Here is a 25,687-nt window from a genome sequence, read left to right as displayed (position 1 = left end):
AAAAACAATATTTTATTGAGAAATTGAACAGGATTGAGGAACAGGCATAGCCTATATGACCGACCACACAGTTTTATTGTGAAAAGCTGCACCATGGAGAAATCATATAAGACCAGTTCACAAAAACACCTAACAATAAACAGAAACACGATAATTGTGTGTATGGGATGGGTTAGCAAGTTTGTCTCGGCGGCGTACATGATAGGAATTAGCCAGAACCATAACGTTAATTTTCAATGTCTGAAGTACTTTTGGGGTTGGGTTTCTGGTGGTGGTAGTTTGTTGCTCAGCTCTACCGTCATGTAAATGATAACCGTGATCGTTATTGTCAGCTTTATTATTCAAATTTTCCTTCATATTTTTTATCAGCACAGGAACAAGAGGGGAATGAACCACAACACGGCTGAAGCCAGGGCTTCCACAATATTCTGCTTAAATCCATTTGATATGGCTGTGGTATAATTGAGTTTTTATGATCATCCATTGCTTTTAGCATAATGTTGACAATTTCTGGATATCTGGAGAGGTCTAGTGGTCGTAATTCAGACGGATCTGACGTCATATCGTATAAAAGAGGCGGGTCATTCACAACCACATCTCTACAGTTACATACAAACCGACACACCTGTTTTCCAGGTAGATAATTCGGGGATCTAACAGCCAACTTCCATACTGACAAACCTGGTAAAATATATAAATAAATCATCAACTGGCGATTAAGTTTGACTTGGCCCTCTAAAGCAAATGAGGTAATTTAACAAAATATCCATGTATCGACTACTATTGACTGGGCCCTCTAAAGCAAATGAGGTAATTTAACAAAATATCCATGTATCGACTACTATTGACTGGGAGGGGCTGTGGCGACAGCAGGATAAATGGTATGGGAGTAGGGGTTGTTCCTCCTCCTCCTCCCGGGGGATTGGATGGCCGAATGGTTAGCACGCGCGCGCTCTGTCACTTTCGACATACCGTTTATCCTTAACATCAATACAAATTAAAACAAATGTCAAAAGAAAAACAAATTCAAAACTTGCCCCCAGTTTCCGATGCTATGACTGGTATTCTGGTTGCGTTTTTATCCTAATGATAAATGCTCAGAATGCTTATTAAAACAAGAACTCGCCCAAAAAAGGGCGCGGCTTTAGCATAATGCATTTTCGGTATCCTCCCTTGTGAACACAACGACTACCGCTGTGAGAAGCTCGATCAATATCATTACCAGCAATTTCCAATGTTTAAAAGCTGCTCATGATTTGTGATTTGGTGCTGCAACTTACCCTGTCTTGGACGATATCTGATGGCATGTATATCTTCTCCACAATAATGAAACATAAAGTCGTGGGGTGAAACAGTTTCCTTGCCAGATAAAAGAGGTATTATATCTTGACCATCAATATGTAGCTTAGGTTGTAATTTAGTTTGGATGATGTTGGCTATGGTAGGAAAGATGTCCATTAAACTTGTAGGTTCATCAATAACTGTACCTGGTCTTACAACTGATGGATATCTTAAAACAGTCGGCATTCTTATTCCACCATCTACAGCACCATGAGCCTTCCCACCTGAAGTAATCGGTGTTTAGGAGATAACTTAGTCAGATCTGGGTCATTTATCTAGATAATTCCTTTGCAAAGAATTCCACGCCCTAAACAAACAATCAAACCACATAATTCCAGTACCAGTCTGGCCAAATACACGAACCACTACATAAGGCATGAGTATTATTCGACCGTCTAAATGTACAAATAATGCGTATATGACCAATTGCAGTCTAATACCCATCAGTAACGATTACGAAATTTTGCAGAAAGCTGACTTAAAGCAACTTTCCCATTTCGGAGCCGACCATTAACTATTGAACAGGTGAGGATTATATCGCATTGCTAAAACTGGTTTAGTCCAAGCCGGAAATGATTTGAACTGACCCACTGTTTAATAAATCTATCTAAGCAATTACAGTTATCATAGAGCAGGTTCTTACCTTTATAGATACCATTATAACCACCATGAACTTCTCCATCAGCATTTCTCTCCTCCAGGTGACCTCCATTATCAGATGTAAAATACACAAGTGTATTGTCTACTAAATTGAATCTATCCAAGGTATCAAGAATTTCACCAACTCCCCAATCCATCTCTTCCACTGCATCACCGTACCGCCCATGTTTGTTCCTGCCTCTAAACTCTTTTGTCGTATTCAAATAAGTGTGGACTTGGGACCATGATACCATTAAGAGAAACGGTTTATCATCTTTTCGATGATTTTCTAAAAATTCCACGCCCTCATCTGCAAATCTTTTTGTTAATGTAGATAGTTCCATTGGTTGTTCCACAAGTTCCTTATTTCTGTACAACAAACTATTGAAATCTTTATAACGAATTATGTATGCATAATGCAGAGTAAATAGTACCGAAGATATGAAAATAACTAGAACGATATACAGAGCTAGTCCGATCATGCGGGTACTATAGAGACACGTGAAGCAGATGAACAAGACGAGGAATGTGGTGATAAGCTGATGATTCCAGTATGGGAAAATGGATTTCATTAAACTTTCTCTAGCGTCGCTTCCAAAATCTTTTAAATTCGTTAAAGGATATCCATAAAAGTAGTCAAACCCTTGATTATTTGGGTGATGTTCGTAGTCTTCCAAGCTGCTCTCACTCCAACCCTGGTGCCATTTTCCTACAACGAGCACAACGTAACATGCATGTCAGTTATCTTGTGAATCTCAATATTAAAGTGGCTGTCATTGACTTGTGAATTTGTGAGTTGCGACCTCGACTCGGCCACTCTCCATGAAGCAAAAATACAGCGTATTAACACAGTCATGTGTCAATCTTGTGTGAATCTCCATTATCAAAATTGTAACTAAATACCTACCTATCAAGGCTGTTGTATATCCTGATGTTTTGGCTAGCTCTGCAAATGTTGTTTCACTTGCAGGTAAACCGCCAGATGACGCCACAAAAATACAACTACGTGCAAATGTTCTGGTAGCCATTCCTGAAATATTTGGTGAAATCTTTCAGTATCACCATGGATCTATTATATACAGTCCATGGTAGCATTGGTCTTAGTTGGCATCACAATTTTGATTCAATGTTAGACTTTAAGGGGGTATACAGATATTTTTTAATATTGTTAAATGTTGGAACAATATGTTCTGCTGCAGTCTGAGAAGACGAAGAGAGTCCAACAATCTACTTAGGGAGCCCAACCGTTTGATTTTCTAACCTGTACGGTTCAAGGACATTATGGAAGACATGGCGATAAAGGTTTGTAAAGTATTCCAAGATCTAAAGCATTGATACGTACCTGAGCGTATTGGATATCGTCCTGTAAGAAAAGCTGCTCTACTAGGACCGCATAGACTTGATGCTGATAAATGGTGAGTTAATTTGGCACCTTCTCTGGATATTCTGTCGATATTTGGTGTTTTAATCGTGGTATTCCCAAAACATCCAACATCGCCAATACCCAAATCATCCGCCATCAATAAAATAATGTTCGGTTTCTTGGCATCAGAAGATATAATAGATAGAAGCATAAATGCAATGTGCATTGTAAAGCAGGATACAGCCATTTTTTTAAACATTCGGGGGATTTAAGTAACTGTAAGAGGAAAAAAGGATAACCAATCTAAATGTTAGAACATTGTTACATACTGTATAAGTATAACCGCCTGGTTCAATTTCATTTCTTAAGTTGTGTGTCGAATCCTCGTGTCCCTAAAGAACAAACTGTTACTTCCATCATAACGTTTCAAATTTTGGGATCAACGTTAGATTATTTTATATGTCTGCCATAAAAGAAAATGTAAAACAACACTTTTTATGAGAAAAGTGTCACGGTCGTGTGCTTTACCCTTTATCATCAGATGGTGGGTTTGGATGGGCATTCAAAGTGCGAGATAATGATATAGACATATGTGATATCACAATTGATGTTTTACATCAGTGAAATTGAATAACAATGTGATCCTATTAATTCATAATAAAATTGACATCAAGCGGGGTGTTGGATTTCTCTCAGTGTGTATATATGCCTACGTAATTTGGGGACGATGATGGCATCATGCATTGTCAACTGTTAAAATTTCCTCAACAGGAACCTGGCAAACCCCCTCCTGCAAAAATTCCTGGGTCCACCTCTATAGCGGTGTTTGATTGACTATTAGTGTAATCAACAGAGTGGTGAATTCGGTTTATTTTTAGTTTTGAACACTTGTCACTTGGGTATTGGAGACCGAATTTAAAGTATTACACATATATAGGCTACACACTTAGAGAGAAGTTGTTTTGTTTTTGCCAAAGTAGTTCCATTCGGTGCACATTTCTATTTATGGATGATGGGCGAATAATATGTATATCAGTGATGCATTTGAGATATCTGTGCATTGATTTTCAATCATTTTCCTCTGTACCCAAACTTCTTAAACTAAATTGCAGATTTACTTAAGATATTTTTATATCAGTACAATGCACATGTTTCTCGTGGCAGTGCAATGTCCTTGGATAAAATTTTAAGCATAATCAACATCGTCGTGCACCGCGCAATCGAAATCGAACGATATCAAGAAAGTAACAAAATAGCCTACATACATACGCTTGTTATATCGGCTACATTCACAATATCATAATAATAAACATCACTTCACAGTAAGTCTAACCACACGGACTACTCCGAACTACAAAAGATTCAAGGTTCTTCCATTAAAACTGTTTTTGATGTCTGTGCTAAATATAACTAGATGAACTGAACGTCGGTCTTGTCTATTTTTAGTAACATTCTTAGTTATGTTAACCCAACCAGTTATAAACTATAACCAGTTATGTTGTTTCTCTGTTCGTAATCACTGATAACACGGTTTAAACAGTTGAAGTATATGTGTTCACAGACCAACCATATTTTACATTTTGTTTGTAACTCGGCGTGATATCGTGTAGGCTTATTTGCATAATTTGAATTATATTATAGTTATAGCGCAGGCCCTAGATGAACACTTCATCCTCTGCCTCGACATTAAAGTAGCTAAGTCTCTAACTCAATATCATCCAAAATCTTCAACATTGAAAACACGATATATTTGTCAAATTAAATCAACATTCATGTTGTGATCTTACCGGAAAAAGATGGGCTTTTGATATCCAATATTTAAGACAAAATAAACATTTTACCATTGGTACACGAATCGTGTACCATAATGCGCTTCAGTCCCAGTTGTTTCAAGAGACTCGAGGGACGAGGCAAGACACATTGCACCAAATCAAACGGCGCATTTAGACTGTAATAACCAGACGCTAGATATTTGCTCTCGCTTGAGACTTCTGGCTTATTTCGCCGAACATAACTGATTTGAAATTGGAATAAAAACGAAACCATTGAATGTTAATCAGTTTATATACATTCATATTACAGTATTGTATGCGTTGCGACCCACTTTTGTCAATTTCTAGGTCCCAAATGTTAGCGATTTAGCTCCTTTAAGTGTGACAATATTAAGCAATATTGCTTGAAAATGTGGTTTAATGTGGGCACTCATACCGAATAAACGCCCATCGGTATACTGTCAACCGGGGAGAAGCCAAGAATGTTAAAAAGGAAGAGAACCATGTCTGCATATTCCCCCTGAAGACAAGATAAAAAAAATTTAAAAAACACCCGACAGAGAGACACATTGTTAATTTATGGGTTAATGGATACATGGCAGGACTTGGCCTGAACGAGCACGTTATATCAATTTTCATTGACTGTGGTAGGCCTACATTTGTAATTCAAAGGCTGGATTTGGGTTTCTTGTGGTAATTTGCACTAACGTTACAAATAGTTGATCCGCTGCCATATAAAAGATCAAAATATTCGTAAATATACACAGCCAAATTAAAAACTTGACACTGATGAATTTCAACAAATTTTTTTTTCTGGTAAGTCAAATAAATTTTAAAATGTTTCTAACGATAGTAAGTAGTAAGAAGCCTTTAATTTCATAAAATTGTAAAGTCACGTGGATCACATGACTTTTGAGCATATAAAAATGAAAAACCTGAATAACACGTGCAAACACAAACTCGTGAGGTCAATCGATGCAAGTTTGCCTAAACCGAACACGCTCACGTAACTTGAAATGGAAAAACAAATTAAAATTGTTATTTTCATCTTTGTTAGAAAATGCCGCGCTTTTCAAATGTAGAACGTCTACGTGCTATAAGTAGGCTCTATGCTAGTCAGTCTGTGGTCACTGTTGCAAGAGCCTTTAATTGTTCACGCCAGACAATAATTAATCTTAGAATGAGAGTGCTTCAAACTGGAACTATTGCCGACCGCCCAAGGACGGGAGCGCCACGTGTGAGTCACTCCAGGAAGATCAAGCAATACGATTACGTCATCTTAGAAACAGATTTGTCACTGCAACCTCCACAAGTAGAGAGATGTTTGGTGGAAGGGTAATTGCACAAACTGTTCGAAATCGCTTGCAGGCTGCTGGTCTTCGAGCTCGGAGGCCCTATAATGGACCAATATTGACACCTCTTCATCGCCGTAACCGACTTGTGTGGGCCACAAGACACATAAGATTTACTCAAAGACAGTGGAATTCGGTTGTCTTTAGTGACGAATCTCGATTCACTTTGAGATTTGCTGATGGCAGGGTCCGAGTGTACCGCAAACGAGGTGAACGTTACGCTCAAGTATGCGTCAGAGAAGTTGACCGATTTGGTGGCGGCAGCGTCATGGTTTGGGGTTCTTTTTGTGCACATGGACGTTCTCCTCTTGTTGTTGTCCAAGGGAACTTAAATGCTGTCCAGTACAGGGATCAGATTTTGCAACCTGTTCTTCTTCCGTTTATGCAGAGACATGGGCCTGGACTAACGTTTCAACAAGACAATGCTCGACCCCATACAGCAATTGCTACCAAGATTTTTTTTTTAAGAAATGCCGGTGTCCAAGTCCTGGATTGGCCGTCGCTTAGCCCCGACCTTAATCCTACTGAACACATCTGGGACGAACTGGGTCGACGTGTTCGTCAGCAAGTGAATCCACCACTGACGTTGTAGGACTTTCAACATACTCTTGCTGAGCAGTGGCGACGTCTTCCTCGGGTAGTGTTTACTAATGTTCTGAGATCCATGAGAAGACGTTGTGTGGCAGTACGAGACGCTAGAGGAGGCGACAACCGTTACTAAACACTTTATTCCGATTGTTCTCCAAGTCTGTGAATTTCATTTTGGGGGGTACTGTGACATCACGAACGTTATCAATGTCAAGGACTTTCGGCGAGACGTATTCTTGCTTTCTGTTGATGTCAAGGTCGTCTGTGCACAACCTAACACTAAAATAGTTGCCTTAAACCAAATATTAAAAATCTAGTCCCAAAAATCCCGAGTGTCAAGTTTTTAATTTGGCTGAGTATATATATCACTGAAATTACATGTGTCTTTTACAGGGGTGCACAAACATATTTTCCCAGGTGGAGGGGGCATCAAAAAATCGTCCCACTCAGCATTAGAAAACCAATTATTACCCCCAGTTAGGTCGATATTGGTTAGTAAGTATAGCATTATGTAATTTTTAAATGACCCAGTTAAATATTGATTTGTAGGCGTCATTTTGGTTTGATTGCATGTGTAAGAGACAGCGACAAGTCGACCCATTTCCCACAAAATAAGAAGGCCCACTCCGCAACAAAAAATCGACCCATCTGTCTATCTGGACTAACCCCGTTTTATAAAACCGATTAATACTAAGACATTTATATAAAAACTATTCAAATTTAAATGATAACAATGATTGTAATTGTCAGCTTTACTATTCAAATTGCCCTTCATATTTTTTATCAATACAGGAACAAGAGGGAAATGAACCACAACACGGCTGAAGCCAGGGCTTCCACAATATTCTGCTTAAATCCATTTGACATGGCTGTGGTATAATTGAGTTTTTATGATCATCCATTGCTTTTAGCATAATGTTGACAATTTCTGGATATCTGGAGAGGTCTAGTGGTCGTAATTCAGACGGATCTGACGTCATATCGTATAAAAGAGGTGGGTTATTCACAACTGCGTTTCTACAGTTACAGAAAAAGCGACACACCTGTTTTCCAGGTAGATAATTCGGTGATCTAATAGCCAACTTCCATACTTCCATACCTGGTAAAATATATAAATACAAGTACACTATGAACAAAAAGTCTGTACGATAAAAAAAAACAATGAGCGTTGAGCAGCGGATCAGATTCAAATTGATTATGGTCTTGTCATGTTAATAAATGACTAATTAAAGGTTTATATAACATAAAAGGCCTAAAGAAATACCTGCAATAGGCAGATTTAGCTCTTGAAAAAATACAAGTCAGAGACAGAGGTTGAGGCCGAAGGGCGACACAATCGCAGCTCCCTTTTACCCAACGACGTATATAATCGGAACTATTGGCAATATTCACCTAAAACCCGACTTAAATCAACAAAATTCGAGATCAACGCCTATAACCCGAAAATACAGGCAAAGATTCGACGTGCCTTATGTTTTCATAATAAATGCAAATTTAAACAAATGTCGTGTAAAATTCAAACAAATTTCGAAACGTTCATGCTCTCCAAATGGCCGAATTTCTGATCCCTTTTCTCTTCTCATAACAATGCAAACTGAAGTAAGACCTCACCATATGCGTTCTAGTGGGTGTGGTGCAGCCTTCCGCCCAACATACCCCTTCGGCTCTGATACTTCACTGTGTTATCTGCGTCAATATTTAATCTATTTTCAGTACCTACCCCTGTGAGCTAATCATCTACCCCCTTGCACCCACAAGATAAACTTACCATGTTTAGGACGATATCTGATGGCGTGTATATCATCTCCACAATAATGAAACATAAAGTCGTGGGGTGAAACAGTTTCCTTGCCTGATAAAAGAGGTATCATATCATAACCATCAATATGTAATTTTTGTTGTAATTTAGTTTGGATGATGTTGGCTATGGTAGGAAAGATGTCCATTAAACTTGTAGGTTCATCAATAACTGTTCCTGGTCTTACAGCTGGTGGATATCTTAAAACAGTCGGCACTCTGATTCCACCATCTACAGCACCATGAGCCTTCCCACCTGAAGTAAGGGGTGTTTAAGAAAAAACCTATTAATCATAAGTCTCTTTGGTCAACAGCGGTCAGATACTTAAAAGTCAGGTTTGCTAAACGTTTGCGGAAGGTTAACTTCCTTTTTTTGTTGGCATTATTATATTTTAACTTATGGCATCAAGTGGCAAATTACCACCCTTACGTAACGTCATTCATTATACGACCGCCACTAAGGCTAGTCACACATTTTCCAATTGCTTCCTTGTATTCAGCATTAGTTCTCTGTTTTATATAAATAAGGAGTTATGTCCTAACTTTGTAATAAATTATACACTCGAATTCTTTCGCACACTCATAATGCTTTGATCCCTATTTTTCCTTCAATGTGCCTATATCTATATTTCATGTGGCACACAGCCGATCATGACTCATACACTAGCATTATACTAGTTTAAGAAATATTCCCCTTTTCTTGAGTTGCTTCCCTTATTGTTATTTTGGTTTTTCATATTGAGTTAAGTCTAGTGTCTGATCTGAAATGTTTGTGATTTCTGTCTTGTCCATAGATTTGTCTTGTCTAATTGTTTGTCTGTGGTGCACCCCCCCCCCCCTCCAATCCCCCACCCGCTGTGCTTACTAATAGTATTAGGTGGATAAAGAAGTACAATAACTAAGTTGTCATAAATGTTTTGAACTGACCTTCTTATTCTCTGTGATATAGTTATCATATAGTAGGTTCTTACCTTTATAGATACCATTATAACCACCATGAACCTCTCCATCAGCATTTCTCTCCTCCAGGTGACCTCCATTATCAGATGTAAAATATACAAGTGTATTGTCTACTAAATTCAATCTATCCAAGGTGTCAAGAATTTCACCAACTCCCCAATCCATCTCTTCCACTGCATCACCGTACCGCCCATGTTTGTTCCTGCCTCTAAACTCTTTTGTCGTATTCAAATAAGTGTGGACTTGGGACCATGACACCATTAAGAGAAACGGTTTATCATCTTTTTGACGATTTTCTAAAAATTCTACGCCCTCAGCTGCAAATCTTTTTGTTAATGTAGATAGTTCCATTGGTTGTTCCACAAGTTCCTTATTTCTGTACAACAAACTATTGAAATTTTTATAACGAATTATGTATGCATAATGCAGAGTAAATAGTACCGAAGATACGAAAATAACTAGAACGATATACAGAGCTAGTCCGATCATACGGGTACTATAGAGACACGTGAAGCAGATGAACAGGACGAGGAATGTGGTGATAAGCTGGTGATTCCAGTATGGGAAAACGGATTTCATTAAACTTTCTCTGGTGTCACTGCCAAAATCTTTTAAATTCGTTAAAGGAAATCCATAAAAGTAGTCGAACCCTTGATTATTTGGGTGATGTTCGTAGTCTCCAAAGCTGCTCTCACTCCAGCCTTGGTGCCATTTTCCTAAAACGATCACAACGTTAGATACATATTGGTAGTTGTCACTGACTTGCGACTATAAACACTGGTTATGAAAAAGGTCTTGATTCAATCAAAACTGTAATTAATATAAGAGATTTTTAGCAAGCGTAAATTTCTCGTCCGTATTGCATATCCGTATCGATTTTGCGTCTGACGTCATCAATGTGTGTGTATTTCTCATACGTGATACGCAGCAATTATCTGGCCAAACTCTAAAACTACATACGGATACGTGATACGGATGGGAAAAATTCCGCTCGCCAAAAAGTCTCCATAAACTGTACAAATAGGCCTACCTACCCATCAAGGCTGTTGTATATCCTGCTGCTTTGGCTAGCTCAGCAAATGTTGTTTCACTTGTTGGTAAACCGCCAGATGAGGCCACAAAAATAAAAACGGGTGGGAAACCTCTGGGAGCCATTCCTGAAATATTTGGTGAAACCTTTTAATAGCACCAGTGACAATGACATGGTATAAAATTTGGATAAATAATGTGCTAGTCTTCCTCAGCTTAGCAAGTGGGCGCAACAGCATTCTACCGCTTAGCGGGTCCGACATTTTTATATCTGACCCCTGTCACCCATCTCTACAAAGATTAACTTATATGTATAATTAGCGCTACATAGATTAACTGATGTTAGTAACACACTATGTTGGCGCTACAGATTAACTGATGTTAGTAACACACTATATTGGCGCTACAGATTAACTGATGTTAGTAACACACTAAATTGGCGCTACAGATTAACTGCGATGTTAGTAACACACAATGTTGGCGCTACAGATTTACTGCGATGTTAGTAACACACAATATTGGCGCTACAGATTAACTGATGTTAGTAACAAACTATATTGGCGCTACAGATTAACTGCGATGTTAGTAACACACAATATTGGCGCTACAGATTAACTGATGTTATAACATACTGTATTGGCGCTACAGATTAACTGATGTCAGTAACACACTGTATTGGAGCTACAGATTTACTGATGTTAGTAAAACACTATATTGGCGCTACATAGATTGACTGATGTTAGTAACACACTATATTGGCGCTACAGATTAACTGATGTTAGTAACATACTGTATTGGCGCTACAGATTAACTGATGTCAGTAACACACTGTATTGGAGCTACAGATTAACTGATGTTAGTAACACACTATATTGGCGCTACATAGATTGACTGATGTTAGTAACATAGTGTATTGGCGCTACAGATTGACTGATGTTAGTAACACACTATATTGGCGCTACAGATTAACTGATGTTAGCAACACACTATATTGGCGCTACAGATTAACTGATGTTAGTAACACACTATATTGGCGCTACATAGATTGACTGATGTTAGTAACATACTATATTGACGTTACATATATTAACTGATGTTAATCACATACGATACTGATGCTACATTAACAGATGTTAAAGCCTAAAAGGTTAGTAGTCTGTCTGCAATGTATGTGGTTTCCTTTTGAAAAGCTAACTCCTAAAAAATACATGCAGACTAAGACTTATCATTGCTTATGGAAGTAATGGTGGGGGCCGGGGGTGTAAAGCAAAGATACGTACCTGAGCGTATTGGATATCGTCCTGTAAGAAAAGCTGCTCTACTAGGCCCGCATAGACTTGATGCTGATAAATGGTGAGTTAATTTGGCACCTTCTCTGGCTAATCTGTCGATATTTGGTGTTTTAATCGTCGTATTCCCAAAACACCCAACATCACCAATACCCAAATCATCCGCCATTATTAATATAATGTTCGGTTTCTTGGCACCAGAAGATGTAATAGATATTGACAGAAGCACGAATAGAATGGGCTGTGAAAAGCATGATATAGCCATTTACACAATTTAAGTAACTGCAAGAGAACCAAACGTTAACCAATGAAATTAAATTAACGTCCTAGTTAATAATGTAATGCAGATTATGGTACATCATATTAAAGTTACAATTTCATATTTTTAAAATGTATTTCATATTTTTAAAATGTATTTTAAAAAAAGCCCTAAAATAGATGGTATCCATAAACGGTCCTACCTCGTTAAAGAATAATCCCATTAATCCTATAATTCACTATTGTCAGTTGAGAAATTGGCAAAAATATCATTCAAACGTCATGGTGGGGAATAGGAAAACAAGGGAGGTATTTGGGAGGTAATTGTGTTATTATTTCCGGTGTAAATGAGTTTTAAGTTTGAGAATGACACCTATGATCGTATAATAGTGAGTTGACAACCTATTGGGCAAAAGACATAGAAATAATTATGTTTTGACTTTCTTAGAAAATATGAAATTGTAACTTTAAATCATGACAGGGGCAAGACACCTATTCCTTTTCATCCACAGCTACATACTGTATAACCTGCCTGGTTCGGACATCCCAGTGTGACACAGAACCTGATATGCTGATAATTTGTCTCAGTCCTGCATGTCTTGATGGTATGAATAAAGATTTCACCAGCGTATACTGGGAGAGATCACAACTGTATATACATATAATATTTTTCATTCCTTGTCAAAAAATGAAAGCATCCTCGCTACCATCCTATGACTTCTTGGTGCTTTTCCTTTAATGCTCGGGGAGGGGGGATTGGATGGCCAAATGGTTAGCACGTGCGCGTTGTATCATAACGCCTGTCATTGAGTCAACTGGCGTGGTTTCGAATCCCTGGTTGTACGTGACAATGAGTAGGGTCGCCTGTCCAAACTCGTGGGTTTTCCCCGGAGCCTCCGGTTTCCCCCCCCCCCACTGCTAAAGACCCATACGCGCAAGCGAATTATTGAAATAAAATTAAACCATATGTTAGTCCCGAAATGACCTAGTGTGTGTCGAGTGGACGTTAAACCCTATCTCTCTCTCTCTCTCTCTCTCTCTCTCTCTCCTTTAATGCTCATGTCTCTCTTAAGATTTTAAGTAGCAGCCTGGTTTTCTACAAGTTAGCCCTGAATGATCCCCCGCCACAATGCCGAAAACACATGTGCCATTCTAGAGAGGTTTATCAGTGGTATCCCACCGCAGAAACTGTTTGTCAGCGGTCATTCCGTTTTAGGTGGTACAGATTTCAACTAATCTAGCCTAGTTGGGTAGTGGCATTTTGGTAGTGTCTGTCAGGGTACCCAATCGCACAAACTGTCTGGCAGTGGTCATTCAAAGCCGTTTCAGGTGGTACGAACTTCAGCTAATCTAGTCTAGTTGGGAGGCGTGACATTTAGAGCGTGAATACCACACCCACCACCAGATACCCGGCAGACTTACATTCTGATGATACCAGATATGCAAGCATTGATACCATATATAGGAGAAACTGGTATTTAACAAGACATTTGGTCTGTAACATTTTAGCATGTCTATCATAAAATAATAGCTCGTTTGGAATATACATGCTAAACGGGGAACAGGTAATAAGTGCAGGAAACTGCCCAATAACTGTTCGGTGTACACTACAGAGATTGTGGCCATTCGTGATGCTATATTATGGATCTCCCATCAAAAGACTAGTATTTTCGTCATTCCAAGCGACTCTCTGAAGTCATTTTGGAAATCAGGCAGCTGTAACAGAGGGTCCTAGAGAAGGGATGCAAACTAGAGCTCGTGTGGATTCGATCACATGTGGGCATCAGAGGAAACGAGGAAGCAGATCGACTCGCCAACGAAGGTCTCAGGGACACAACACCACCCCGCACCACAGAATACAGCACCACGGAAATCTACAGTATGGTAAAAAGACAGGTCAATTCAATCTGGGAACTAAAGCTCCTTGAACTTGACACATACAGATTCCGGCTGGATGACAAGATCTACACCAAGACAGCGATCAGTCACCCTACAAGAGATATATGCAAACTTATATCGAGACTAAGGGTGAAAGAGCGGCTGCGAGACTTCAAACACCAAGTCGTCGTCTGTGAGTGCGGAGAAGAATGTACCACCAACCATGTCCTGGTAGACTGTGAAGTATACAAGGAGGAGAAAAGTGGACTATTGGGGATGATGGAGACCAACAACATACCGCTCAACACTAAGAACCTACTCTTTCCGAGACCGATCTAATGACCACGGTTGGATTAAGTAGAATAGTGAAGTAAGAGGGAGCCACGGTTAGACGGGCTCGGCATCTAAACAATAAACTACATAGGGGAGATATACCAAATTAGCAGGATAGTGGAGTAAGGAAGGGTCACGGTTAGACGGGGTCGGCATCAAAACACTAATCCGCTAAAAAGACACCAAACCTGCAGAGTGGGATAGTGGAGTAAGGGGAGGCCACGATAAGACGGTTCTGGCACCTAAACACTAAACCCACAAAGATGGCATCTACCAATCTAGAAACGAGATGCATATATGCCTGCCTCCACAGATCAACTCCCAAATAATACGTTTTTTATTAAATAAAGGGATGAACATCTAACTAAACCTACTCCATGGCCTATGGCCGCAAATGGAAAGATTACAAAATCATATTCTAAAAACAGGAGAAAGCCTCGGCTCTCCTATGTCTTGTCTGCGATACCACTTATGTGGAAGCAGACGTTAAAGCAGCAGGTAGTAGTAGTAGTATTGGTGAAACATAAAGAATTGCTGTCTTGAAAGAATCATTTCAGTTACAATCCCTTTCTTTTAACGTCTCTGGTAAAAAAAAAACATCGGCACTCGTGATAAATGAGCTCCGGGTTTAGAACATGGGGCATTCTAGTGGAGACCCCTGTGTCCAACCTACGAGCTCAACAAAGTAACAAAATACATACATACTCGGTTAGATCTGTTTTTGTAAAGGCTAACTTCAAGTTAGGTCAAAGGTCACAAGATGTTTATATAATAGGGTTAGCGTTAATCTCGACCCTGGACCTCGCACCAATGCTTATATTAACCCTAACCTCCTAACCTACAATCTCGCACGTGTCCTATAGCCTGATTTACATCTCAGCGACCTAAACGAAAATTGAGCTATATAGCCTTAACAAATAGTTTTAGTCATATATCGGCTACATTCATAATATCATACATAATATTAAACATGTCTGCACAGTAAGTCTCACCTCACTGCTGACTCTGAATTGGAAAGGTTCAAGGCTTTTTCAAATATCTGGATGTAGGCTACTTGTCTACTGTTAGTTTTTAAGACACCGTAACATCATGTTGTTTCACTGTTCATAATGGCGAGCACGGTGTATGACTCGTAGTATCTTGTTCAAGCTGTCGAAGCATATACCATGAAAATCATCCAACCATTTACACATTTCGTTAGAAAAATGCAGTAGGTTCATTTGCATAATGTGAATTACATTATAGTGCATACAGGTGTATAAATATCATTTTAACTTAACGATGATATAAAATCTATGATGGTTGTGTGTCCCAGCTGTCAGGGAGTTTTTACGTACACGTCAAGTTAACACCGGGCCTCGATTGTTCGTCCGAAGTGAGGGGGGGGGGCGAATGGTTAGCTCGCGCGTGTTTTGAATCATAACGTCTGTCATTGAGTCAACAACTGACGTGATTTCTATTCCCTGGCTGTACGTGACAAGGAATGGGGTCGTCTGTCCAACTGCGTGGGTTTTCTCCGGGTCCCCCGGTTTCCTCCCACTGCTAAAGACCCCTACGCGCAAGCGAATTATTGAAATAAAATTGAACCATATGCTAGTCCCGAAATGACCTAGTTTGTGTTGAGTGTTCGTTAAACCCCATTTAACAGAACAGCTGACGTTAAACCCAATTTTACTTCATGTGTATATTCTTTATTTTATTTTAGTCTCCAAAGAGAGAGAGAGACAGAGAAAGTAACGTCCACTCGACGCAAACTAGGTCATTTCGGGGCTAACATATGGTTCATATGGGAGGAAACCGAAGGACTCGGAGAAAACCCACGAGGTTTGACCATACAACCGGTGAATCGAAACCGCGCACGCGTTAACCATTCGGCCACCCAACTCCCCTTAATCTCCATAACTTCAGTTGGTTGTAAAAGGATTTAAAACGATATAAACTTTTATAAATTATTTATTATAGAAATAATAAAAAAATATATGTATTCTATGTATTATAGGTATTTCTAGGTAGTTGGTCATGGTTATTACCGTCTTCAAACAACACTATATATTCGCAAAACTGATATAAAATGTTAACTTCAAAACTAACAAATATAATTATGAAAATGATTAGTGATAATAATATGCCATTTTGGGCTACTGCGATCACTCTACAAATCGTCCTTCAAATTTTTCATCGCTGCAGGAACATGATGGAAAGGAGCCACAACACGGCTGAAGCCAGGGCTTCCACAAAAGTCTAGGCATATCTAATTGATTTGTCACTGGTATAATCGAGTCTTTATGATCTTCCAGTGCTTTTAACATTAGGCTAACAACTTCGGGATGTCTCGTACTATCAATTGGTCTTGATTCTGACGGATCTGACGTCATGTCATGTAAAAGTGGAGGGTCATTAACAATGGCTTCCTGGCAGGAACATGCAAATTGACACATCTGTTTTCCTGGTAAATAATTCGGGGATTTTAAAACCAGCTTCCAGATGGAGGAGCCTGTTGAAAATAAATTTAATGTTTATTATTTATGTGACTGATAGAATAATTCTTAGCTTTTAAAGAAATGTAGACTGGGTTTATCTCCAGACCCAGGATCTCAATGATCAAGCATCTCCATGATCAGTCCTATTACTAGACTCAAAGCTAGGACACTGTATTGCGCATATGCATCTTCATCGTACAGGTTGGTGCAGAAAATAAGATGGTACACACAAATTTGTGTTATTGCTGTCTCGTTGCAACAAGGGAGGTAACATGGAATCAATTAGTCCGATTAAAACAAAGATCCTATTTCGATTTGTTTTTTATAGTTCAAAATTTCGTTTTACTTGTCTTCACGCCACTTTATGTACTGGTGGCCATCGAAAGTTTTAATATACGAATCGAAATATAGATCTGTATTTTAACCAAATTGGCAATCTCTAACATCAAGTCGAGGAAGATAAAGAAAAAATACTCACCGGTTCTTGGACGATATCTGATGGCGTGTATATCATCTCCACAATAATGAAACATAAAATCGTGGGGTGAAACAGTTTCCTTGCCAGATAAAAGAGGTATTATATCTTGACCATCAATATGTAATTTAGGTTGTAATTTAGTTTGGATGATGTTAGCTATGGTAGGAAAGATGTCCATTAAACTTGTAGGTTCATCAATAACTGTGCCTGGTCTTACAACTGATGGATATCTTAAAACAGTCGGCATTCTGATTCCACCATCTACAGCACCATGAGCCTTCCCACCTAAAGTAAAATGTTGTACATCAATGTAAATATACAGTAAATTGAAACTTATAGTGCGACTATCTTGCAACCCGATATTTATAATGGTCGGTGCTTATGAGATGCATTCATAGCATAAAGACTCAGGATTGTCCAAATATATACTTTGGAAATCTGATCACTCAATGAAAATTATCGAGCAACTTAAACTAAACCAGATTGACCTGCTTCTGGTTCTTCCAGTATATCCAAACAGCCCCCAAGTCGGTCTAGTCTTATTACCTTTATAGATACCATTATAACCACCATGAACTTCTCCATCAGCATTTCTCTCTTCCAGGTGACCTCCATTATCAGATGTTAAATAAATGAACGTGTTGTCTGCTAGATTCAACCTATCCAGGGCTCCAAGAATTTCACCAACTCCCCAATCCAACTCTTCAAGTGCGTCACCGTAGCGTCCATGTTTATTTCTGTTTACGAACGCTTTTGCAGTATCTAAGTAAGTGTGCATATGTGGCCACCCAATCGTCAACAGGAATGGCTCTTGGTCGTTTCTTCTTTTTTCTAAATATTCAACACCTTCTGCCGCGAATCTACGCGTCAAGGTAGATAACTCCATCGGTTGCTCTACCAGTTCCTTATTTCTAAACAGTAAGCTATTAAAATCTTTGTAGCGTATAATAATAGCATAGTGCACTGTAAACAGCACAGAAGATCCGAAAATAACAAGAATGATATACAGAGCTAGCCCTACCATCCGAGTGCTATACAGACACGTGCAGCAAATGAACATGATGACAAAGGCGGTCACGATCTGGAAATTCCAATATGGAAATATCGAACGAAACAAACTTTCTCTAGTATCTTTTCCAAAGTCCTTCATGTTTGTTATAGGGTAGCCATAGAAGTATTCAAATCCTTGACTATTTGGATGGTGTTCATAATCTCCGTGGCTGTCCTGGCTCAATCCCAGGTGCCATTTTCCTGTAATAAAGAAAATAAGTTAAAGAGACTGCATTGCCTGGATTAACATCGACAACATGGCTTAGATTAGAACAACGTTTTTTTAAAGAGATGTGATTGCTTCATTATAGTCACAGCTGATCATCTTAGGTGGAAACGGAGCAGTCAGATTGAATAACTTAGGCAGAAAGCCATTGGTCTGAAAAGCTTTTTACGACAAGATTTGAAACGTCGAAGAAGTCCCGTCAGTTTGAAGAAGATATCGGACCCATACGTTTGATGGTTTATGAAATATCGTTTTAGTTACCAATAGCGTTTAATGTGACGAATGTGGGACATAATTATGTCATGCAGTATTTATGGTGTTTAAGTAGATATAGTCTTTATGGTTCTCGGTAGATTTTTGAAATATAGTCTAAAATATAATACCTAGCATTGATTCTGAAAGTTTTTAAATACAAAAGTGCAAATATACGTGGACTTCACCGGGGCATCGTTTTAAAATAATGACGTGTCCCTTGAATAAGCATATATGTTCGCGTACGCACGACGCCATTTTTAAGTAGAAATTCGGACTTGCATTCTAGTAACCACGTCCTTCTTACCAAGCAAGGCTGTTTTATATCCTGCTGTTTTGGCTAGCTCAGCAAATGTTGTTTCACTTGTGGGTAATCCACCCGATGCCGCCACAAAAAGGATAACACGCGCGTATCCTCTTGCAGCCATTCCTGAAATAAAGTGTTATTAAAGTTATTATAGCACACATGTATTTGAAATCCCAGAAAAGGGAAAATCTGAAATTAAATTCAACCGGAGAAAGCTTGGATTTTCAAATCTTAGATAAACTTGCTGTTAAAATGGGGGTTTTTGGTGGTTCCATTATCCATTATATAATTTCGAACACGTGCATTGTGTATGTTAATAGTATTTTGTGGATAACTCGCTTTATCCTTTAGCCTGGGCTATTAACTTCCAGTATCCTTTAACTTAGTTAACAACTCCTGTATCTTTTAACCTAAGCTAATAACTCTGTGTGTCTTTTAACTTACATACTCCCTGTGTCTTTACCTTACGTTAATACGTCCCTGTATCTTTTAACTTATGTTAATAACTCGTTTTAATTTTTAATTTACGTTAGTAACTCCCAGTATCTCGTAACAGAAAACTTGCGTTTATAACCCCCTGTATCTTTGAACTTAAGTTAATACATTCCTGTATCGTGTAACTTACGTTAATAGCTCGCTGCATCTTTTAACTTGCGTTATTAACCCTTTTTATCTTTTAACTTACGTTATTAATTTGTATCGATGATATTAAGATTAATAATAAAGGGAAGAGTATCAGGACTGTTTCCTTTTACTACATTGCTATAAAATAGCAAGATGCTAAGCACAGATACGTACCTGAACGTATTGGATATCGTCCTGTTAGAAACGCTGCTCTACTAGGTGTGCACAGACTTGATGCTGATAAATGGTGAGTTAATTTGGCACCTTCTCTGGCTATTCTGTCGATATTTGGTGTTTTAATTGTCGTATTCCCAAAACATCCTAAATCACCAATACCCAAATCATCAGCCATCATTAATATAATGTTCGGTTTCTTGGCATCAGAGCATTGAATTATTATCAATAGTACAAGAATCAGGGACCTTGGGTCCAAAATGTTGGTTGTCATTTTGTGTCTTGAACTGGTTTACCTAAAAAATAACAAAAAAATCAAAAATGAATATTAAACTATTAATCATTGCGGGGGCTTGGATTGTTTCGGGACTAACATATAGCATATATTTTCAATAATTGGCTTACATGTTGGTTTTCCGTACCATCCGAACGACTAAACAGCTGTTCTTGTCAGGCCCTCGGTCCTGCATCACTGACAAGGGGGAACCACGCCGGAAAATCTGGATTGTAGCTATATCAGTGACATATACAAGCATAAAGCATAATCCTACGTGTTTCATATTATCTACCGGCGTACACATATCGATATCTAATTTTAGACATCAAAATTTGTTAATTTGTTTTCGGGTACAGGGCTCTTTAGATGTGGAGGAAATTCACAGAGGTTAAGGCGGACTCGAGCTTCAACCGAACTCGAGCTTCATAGATGACAGAGCTTTGAGAACGGCAAGGAAACCATTTGGACATATTTTCGTCTGTCAGCTATGCAAGTCATGTGTTCGATACAATGAGGGCGGTTGACTGTGGCTGACGGATTTCCCAGGTTACCCCAGCTTCCTCACTCTTCTAAAGACACAGTAAGCGAATATTAATACGACGACATATTAGGGCCGAAATCACCTGATTACAGTGTCGATCAAATGGTGTGGTTTCGATTCCCCCTTATTGAGCGTGACAAGGGGTATGGTCGCCTGTACAACCTCGTGGGTTTATCCGGGACTCCAGTTCCCCCCACTGCTTAAGTCGACTACGCGTAAGCAAATTATTGAAATAAACACTCTTTCTTGCCAGAAAATTAACGAGATCAGTCGGGTCAATCCTTATTATTGTATAGACACACTGAGTTTCAAGGGTCAATGAGTGATTTTCACGGGTTCAAAAGTTCAAGGTGTCCTGTTTGAATTAATGCCTGGGTGTATACATTGCTACTGTTTTCCTTCTAGTTACCTTTAGTTACCTGTGAACCTGTGACAGTAATTTCATTGTTTAAACATTTAAGTATATATAAATAACGGTGTTCTACACTAACATATATACAAATTTAACTATCTTTTGTATCCTACAGTATATTACGTAGTTGCTCGTCTTAATCCATATAATAATGACAAGAGAATATTTAAACAACTTGTTTGATAAGGGGTGTTTAATAGGCGTTATCATTTTCGAATACGAGAAAATAATTCAATGGATAGGCTATATATACTTTTGGGTAAATAACATTCTTTCAGCTGCTGCAAAATTGAAATGAATTGAAAGGGTTTAACATCCTACTTTCCGCATCCGAGCTAATGTAGACCCGTATATGTCATACAGGGTGAGGGGGGGGGGGATTTTGCCCAGGCATTTGAATTCCAACTGACAAAGGTTCTTTTACATTCACGCCAACGAGTGCAGCTTTGTAGAGAATGCTTTCAAAATGAAAGGGGTGTGGCACCCACCTCTATATAAACCAAAATATAACCAATAATTTTAATAAATCTCTTTTTCGCGTTTAGCTCAAACTACTATGACATATTCAAAACTTTGGTTTATATTTTGTACATACATGTACTCTCTTAATGTATATATACATACATGTATATTTCATCCTCTTTACATGTATTTTTCATCCACCTTTTATATATATTTCATTCACTTTTTTATGTCTTTTTCATGCTTAATCTATAATTTACATGCAAAACTCGGGTGGACCGCAATATTTCATACCTTCCGAACGACTACATGCTTTTCTTTTACCGGACTCCATTGCTAACCAATATTGACACAAAAATGATTTTACTCAGAACTACTCAAAAGAAACAAAGCAGATTTTATAGCAATTTTGTCACAAATGGGTACCACATTTTTTACATGATTCATGCACCCCACATTTTGAAAAGGCGGTCAGCATTCATCTATATATCTCTGTACACTACAATTTTAAAAAAAATGTCTCACCTATGCATCATCTGTTCCCACAGCACGTTCTTCTATGAACTGGTACATTAAATCAATCTCTATATAAACTACAATGGATTTGGTTTTGTAAACAAACAATGGACTCTTCCATTGACGCTCGGTTGAATATATAAATTATAGCGGGGGAGGGTGAACTGTATAATCTGCAATATATTACATGCCAAGTATTATGGTACGCCAATTCGGCCAATAATCGGGTGATGCATTTTCATTCGGTTTATTTGATTGAAAATAAAATGAAATGGTGTTTAACGTCCTACATCTGTACCAACCGTACGTGTTATATAATAAATATGGTTATACGCTATGCAGTGTTTCTTCTTCGAATTCCAAGTGTCAATGGTTCTTTTACATGTATGCCGTGTGAACTGGATTCTCGTCGACTAGACGCTGTTCCTTGCCGGGCCCTCCGACCTGCACCACTGACAAGAAAGGGTAGGTGACAACAATAATCAAAGCCTTTTAAAATACTTTGTGAAATTGTCTGTGGTTTTTGATTAGTGGGTTGATCTGGATTCGTCCAATCACAATCTGCAACTACTGAACGCGTCCTATAAAGGATTATCTTTATGTGAAAGCGGACGTAAAATACAACTAACTCATCATCATGAAAGTGGACTAAACCATTGTTGGTAGGAATTTCAATCAGCTTGATTCATGTCAATCATGAAGAATTGGGTAGTAAGGGTATGCTAACTCTTTATTGAAAGCTGGGCTCAACTGTGTGAGAGATGTACTATCGTCGTCTTGGTATTTGGTTTATTTTGCTACAGTGAACAAGGGCTTCTTTACATGACATTTTAGATCATCCACAGTGTTCCGTGATTTTAATTGTCAGTTAATTAGTAATGCATTATCTAATTACAATTTTAAAAGATATGTTTGTTCGAAAATATGATGATTTAACGACCAGGAAATATGAAAAATAACAGAAGTGTTTCAGCTGGTCAACCAGTAATGTACGCGAGATTAGAGACAGCACCTGTCGGTAAATGATGGGGTAGCACATTGAACATCAGACAGCAGGGCCTTCTGCAGAAAGGTAGGGTGGTAAACTCATCGAAAACAAACAATTGTGGACCATTTAAAACAATTTATCTGAAAAAGCCCGCAAGCATTTCACTTTAGTTTACTGGACATGTAATACATTTTCTAATGGTAATAGTTTTACTTTTAGCGGTTAAATCTGTCCATATAGTTTCCACTGGGGCAAAGGCGTGGTACAGAAAGTCACCAAGAGCAATTCTAAATAAAGAGCAGCGTCATATCGGGAGTAATGGAACCAAATGGTCAGATAAAACCAGAAACGTGTTTAAAATTAGAGCACTGAAGTTCTGCAGGCTACAAAAAGACATTAATTTGAATAAACTTCCGTGGATGCTATCATTATGTAGCTGTCAGCCGTCCTAATTTCCACTTCATTCTCGGAACAAATGAAACGAAACGGGATTTCTGCTTTTCTGCTCCGACAGGGGTATAATGAAGACATGCATACACCATGCTATATGCGGGGATTTTGCCTCGACAGCAGCACCACAGACTTCTTTATATGGAATTCCAACTGTCAAGTGTTCACACAGGCCTTCGTTTTTTGTCCCATCCGAAAGAGAGAGAGAGAGAAATGGGGTTTAACGTCCACTCGACACACACTAGGTCATTTCGGGACTAACATATGGTTCAATTTTATTTCAATCATTTGCTTGCGCGTAGGGGTCTTTAGCAGTGGGAGGAAACCGGAGAAAATCCACAAGGTTGGACAGGCGACCCTACTCCTTGTCACGTACAACCAGGGAATCGAAACCCCGCCAGTTGACTCAATGACAGACCGTATGATACAGCGCGTGCGTGCTAACCATTAACCATTCGGCCATCCAACACCCCCCCCCCCCATCTGAAAGGGTATACATGTACATTGCCTCTTGTTGGATCATCTGTCCTGCGCCACTGACAAAATGAAATGGGGTTTAACGTCCTACTGTTCTGCTCCTAAACTGGGCTAAACAGGACCTCGGTTTTCCGTCCCATCCGAACGACTAGACAGCTGTTCTTGTCAGGCCCTCTGTCCTGCATCACTGACAAGGGGAAACCACGCTGGAAAATCTGGATGAACTTTCTCGGCCAATGCAGGGATCGAACACCCGACCTCCAGGCGAGCGAGTCAGCGTCCTACCCACTTAGCACCACTGACAATGAGGAACTACTTACGAAATGATAAATTATGGTATTGTCAAATTAAGTACATTTTTCTAGAAGCACTCATCATCGTGGCCTTCATTTACTGGTTGTTACCAATACAAACTAAGATTTACAAAGGTTCTAGCCAGGATAATCAAAAAACAAAAACTGTGAACATAGAGTAGAGCTTGCCAGCTACCCATACCCTCCAACACACCAACTTGTCTTCTGTATTGTCGTTCCTGAATGGACAATCTCGCTATACATTGCAAAATTTCAGTTGAGAAGTCAACTCAAAACATAGACCAACTGAAGGGGTTTCGTAATCAGTTTTGTTAGGTGAAATCCTACTTGTCTCAAGCAACCGGGATAATAATAAACAGGCCCGTAGCCAGCAGGGGGCAAGGGGGGGGGGGCAATGCCCCCATGAAAAAATGTTTTGCCCCCCCCCCCCCGGAAAAAAAATTTGCCGACCATAGCTCCAAAGTACCTACTGTAGACTGTGCCCCCCCACCCCCTAAAAACATCACTGCCCCTCCGAGGCCAGAAAGCTGGCTACAGGCCTGATAATAAAGTATGTCATCATAAGTGTAAATTTACCCCGACAGTGCTATTTTCACCTATTCTTCATCAAATTCCAACAACACAGTCAAGGGTTCTTTGTGCAGCCAGTGTTTACACTGAGCTCTGTTTTTTCCTTCCATCCAAACGATAGCCTCCATTCTTAAAGTGAAATGAAATGAAATGGGGTTTAATATCCTACTGTTTTGCTCCGACTGGGCTAATGAAGACGGCCATACGCCATACAGTGTGCTATGAGGGAAATTTTGCAAGGACAGTGGCACTGTCAAGGGGTCTTTTCTGTGCATGCCAGTGTGTACATGGGACCTCGTTTTTTTGTCCCAATGACAAGGGGAAACGATGCCGGAAAATCTTGATGAACTTTCTCGGCCAACACCGGGAGCGAACCCACAACCCCCAGTCTAGCGAGCCAGCATCTTACCCACTTAGCCACCGTGGCTCCCATTTCTTAAAGTAGGCTTGCAAAGGATGTTTTTTTTTCTCTATATAAAAAAAAAGTTAT

The 25,687-nt window shown here is 39.1% G+C and overlaps 3 protein-coding genes across 6 annotated transcripts; all 3 read right to left on the bottom strand.

Moving 5' to 3' along the window:
• Positions 1-56: 56 nt before the first annotated feature.
• On the bottom strand, positions 57-4,800 carry LOC126820339 (steryl-sulfatase). 2 transcript variants are annotated; one of them, XM_050548215.2, is made up of 6 exons: positions 4,609-4,800; positions 3,323-3,619; positions 2,888-3,010; positions 1,985-2,689; positions 1,281-1,565; positions 57-681 (listed from the first exon to the last, which is right to left on the bottom strand). In XM_050548215.2, the coding sequence occupies exons 2-6, from the start codon at positions 3,600-3,602 to the stop codon at positions 338-340; spliced, it is 1,737 nt and encodes a 578-aa protein (XP_050404172.1). In that variant the 5' UTR covers positions 3,603-3,619; positions 4,609-4,800; the 3' UTR covers positions 57-337. The 2 variants fall into 2 exon arrangements, with proteins under 2 accessions (XP_050404172.1, XP_050404171.1); XM_050548214.2 differs by having other exon boundaries at positions 4,613-4,799.
• Positions 4,801-5,360: 560 nt separating this feature from the next.
• Positions 5,361-15,765, bottom strand: LOC130010508 (steryl-sulfatase-like). Of its 3 annotated transcripts, none has more exons than XM_056100814.1 (6): positions 15,305-15,431; positions 12,122-12,412; positions 10,847-10,969; positions 9,824-10,528; positions 8,824-9,108; positions 5,361-8,154 (listed from the first exon to the last, which is right to left on the bottom strand). In XM_056100814.1, exons 2-6 carry the CDS (start codon positions 12,393-12,395, stop codon positions 7,811-7,813), a joined length of 1,731 nt encoding a protein of 576 aa, XP_055956789.1. In that variant the 5' UTR covers positions 12,396-12,412; positions 15,305-15,431; the 3' UTR covers positions 5,361-7,810. The 3 variants fall into 3 exon arrangements, with proteins under 3 accessions (XP_055956789.1, XP_055956790.1, XP_055956788.1); XM_056100813.1 differs by lacking the exon at positions 15,305-15,431 and adding an exon at positions 15,592-15,765 and having other exon boundaries at positions 5,362-8,154; XM_056100815.1 differs by lacking the exons at positions 12,122-12,412; positions 15,305-15,431 and adding an exon at positions 15,592-15,764.
• Positions 15,766-16,536: 771 nt separating this feature from the next.
• Positions 16,537-22,868, bottom strand: LOC126820340 (steryl-sulfatase). The gene is made up of 6 exons (XM_050548217.2): positions 22,408-22,868; positions 20,191-20,486; positions 19,393-19,515; positions 18,104-18,808; positions 17,558-17,842; positions 16,537-17,093 (listed from the first exon to the last, which is right to left on the bottom strand). The coding sequence occupies exons 2-6, from the start codon at positions 20,462-20,464 to the stop codon at positions 16,747-16,749; spliced, it is 1,734 nt and encodes a 577-aa protein (XP_050404174.1). The 5' UTR covers positions 20,465-20,486; positions 22,408-22,868; the 3' UTR covers positions 16,537-16,746.
• Positions 22,869-25,687: the final 2,819 nt, after the last annotated feature.

This window comes from Patella vulgata, chromosome 5 (assembly GCF_932274485.2).
Source record: "Patella vulgata chromosome 5, xgPatVulg1.2, whole genome shotgun sequence".
In the NCBI taxonomy this organism is placed as follows: domain Eukaryota; kingdom Metazoa; phylum Mollusca; class Gastropoda; family Patellidae; genus Patella; species Patella vulgata.
The sequence above is the reverse complement of the archived record's forward strand: the minus strand, read 5'-3'. Positions and strand labels throughout refer to the sequence as shown.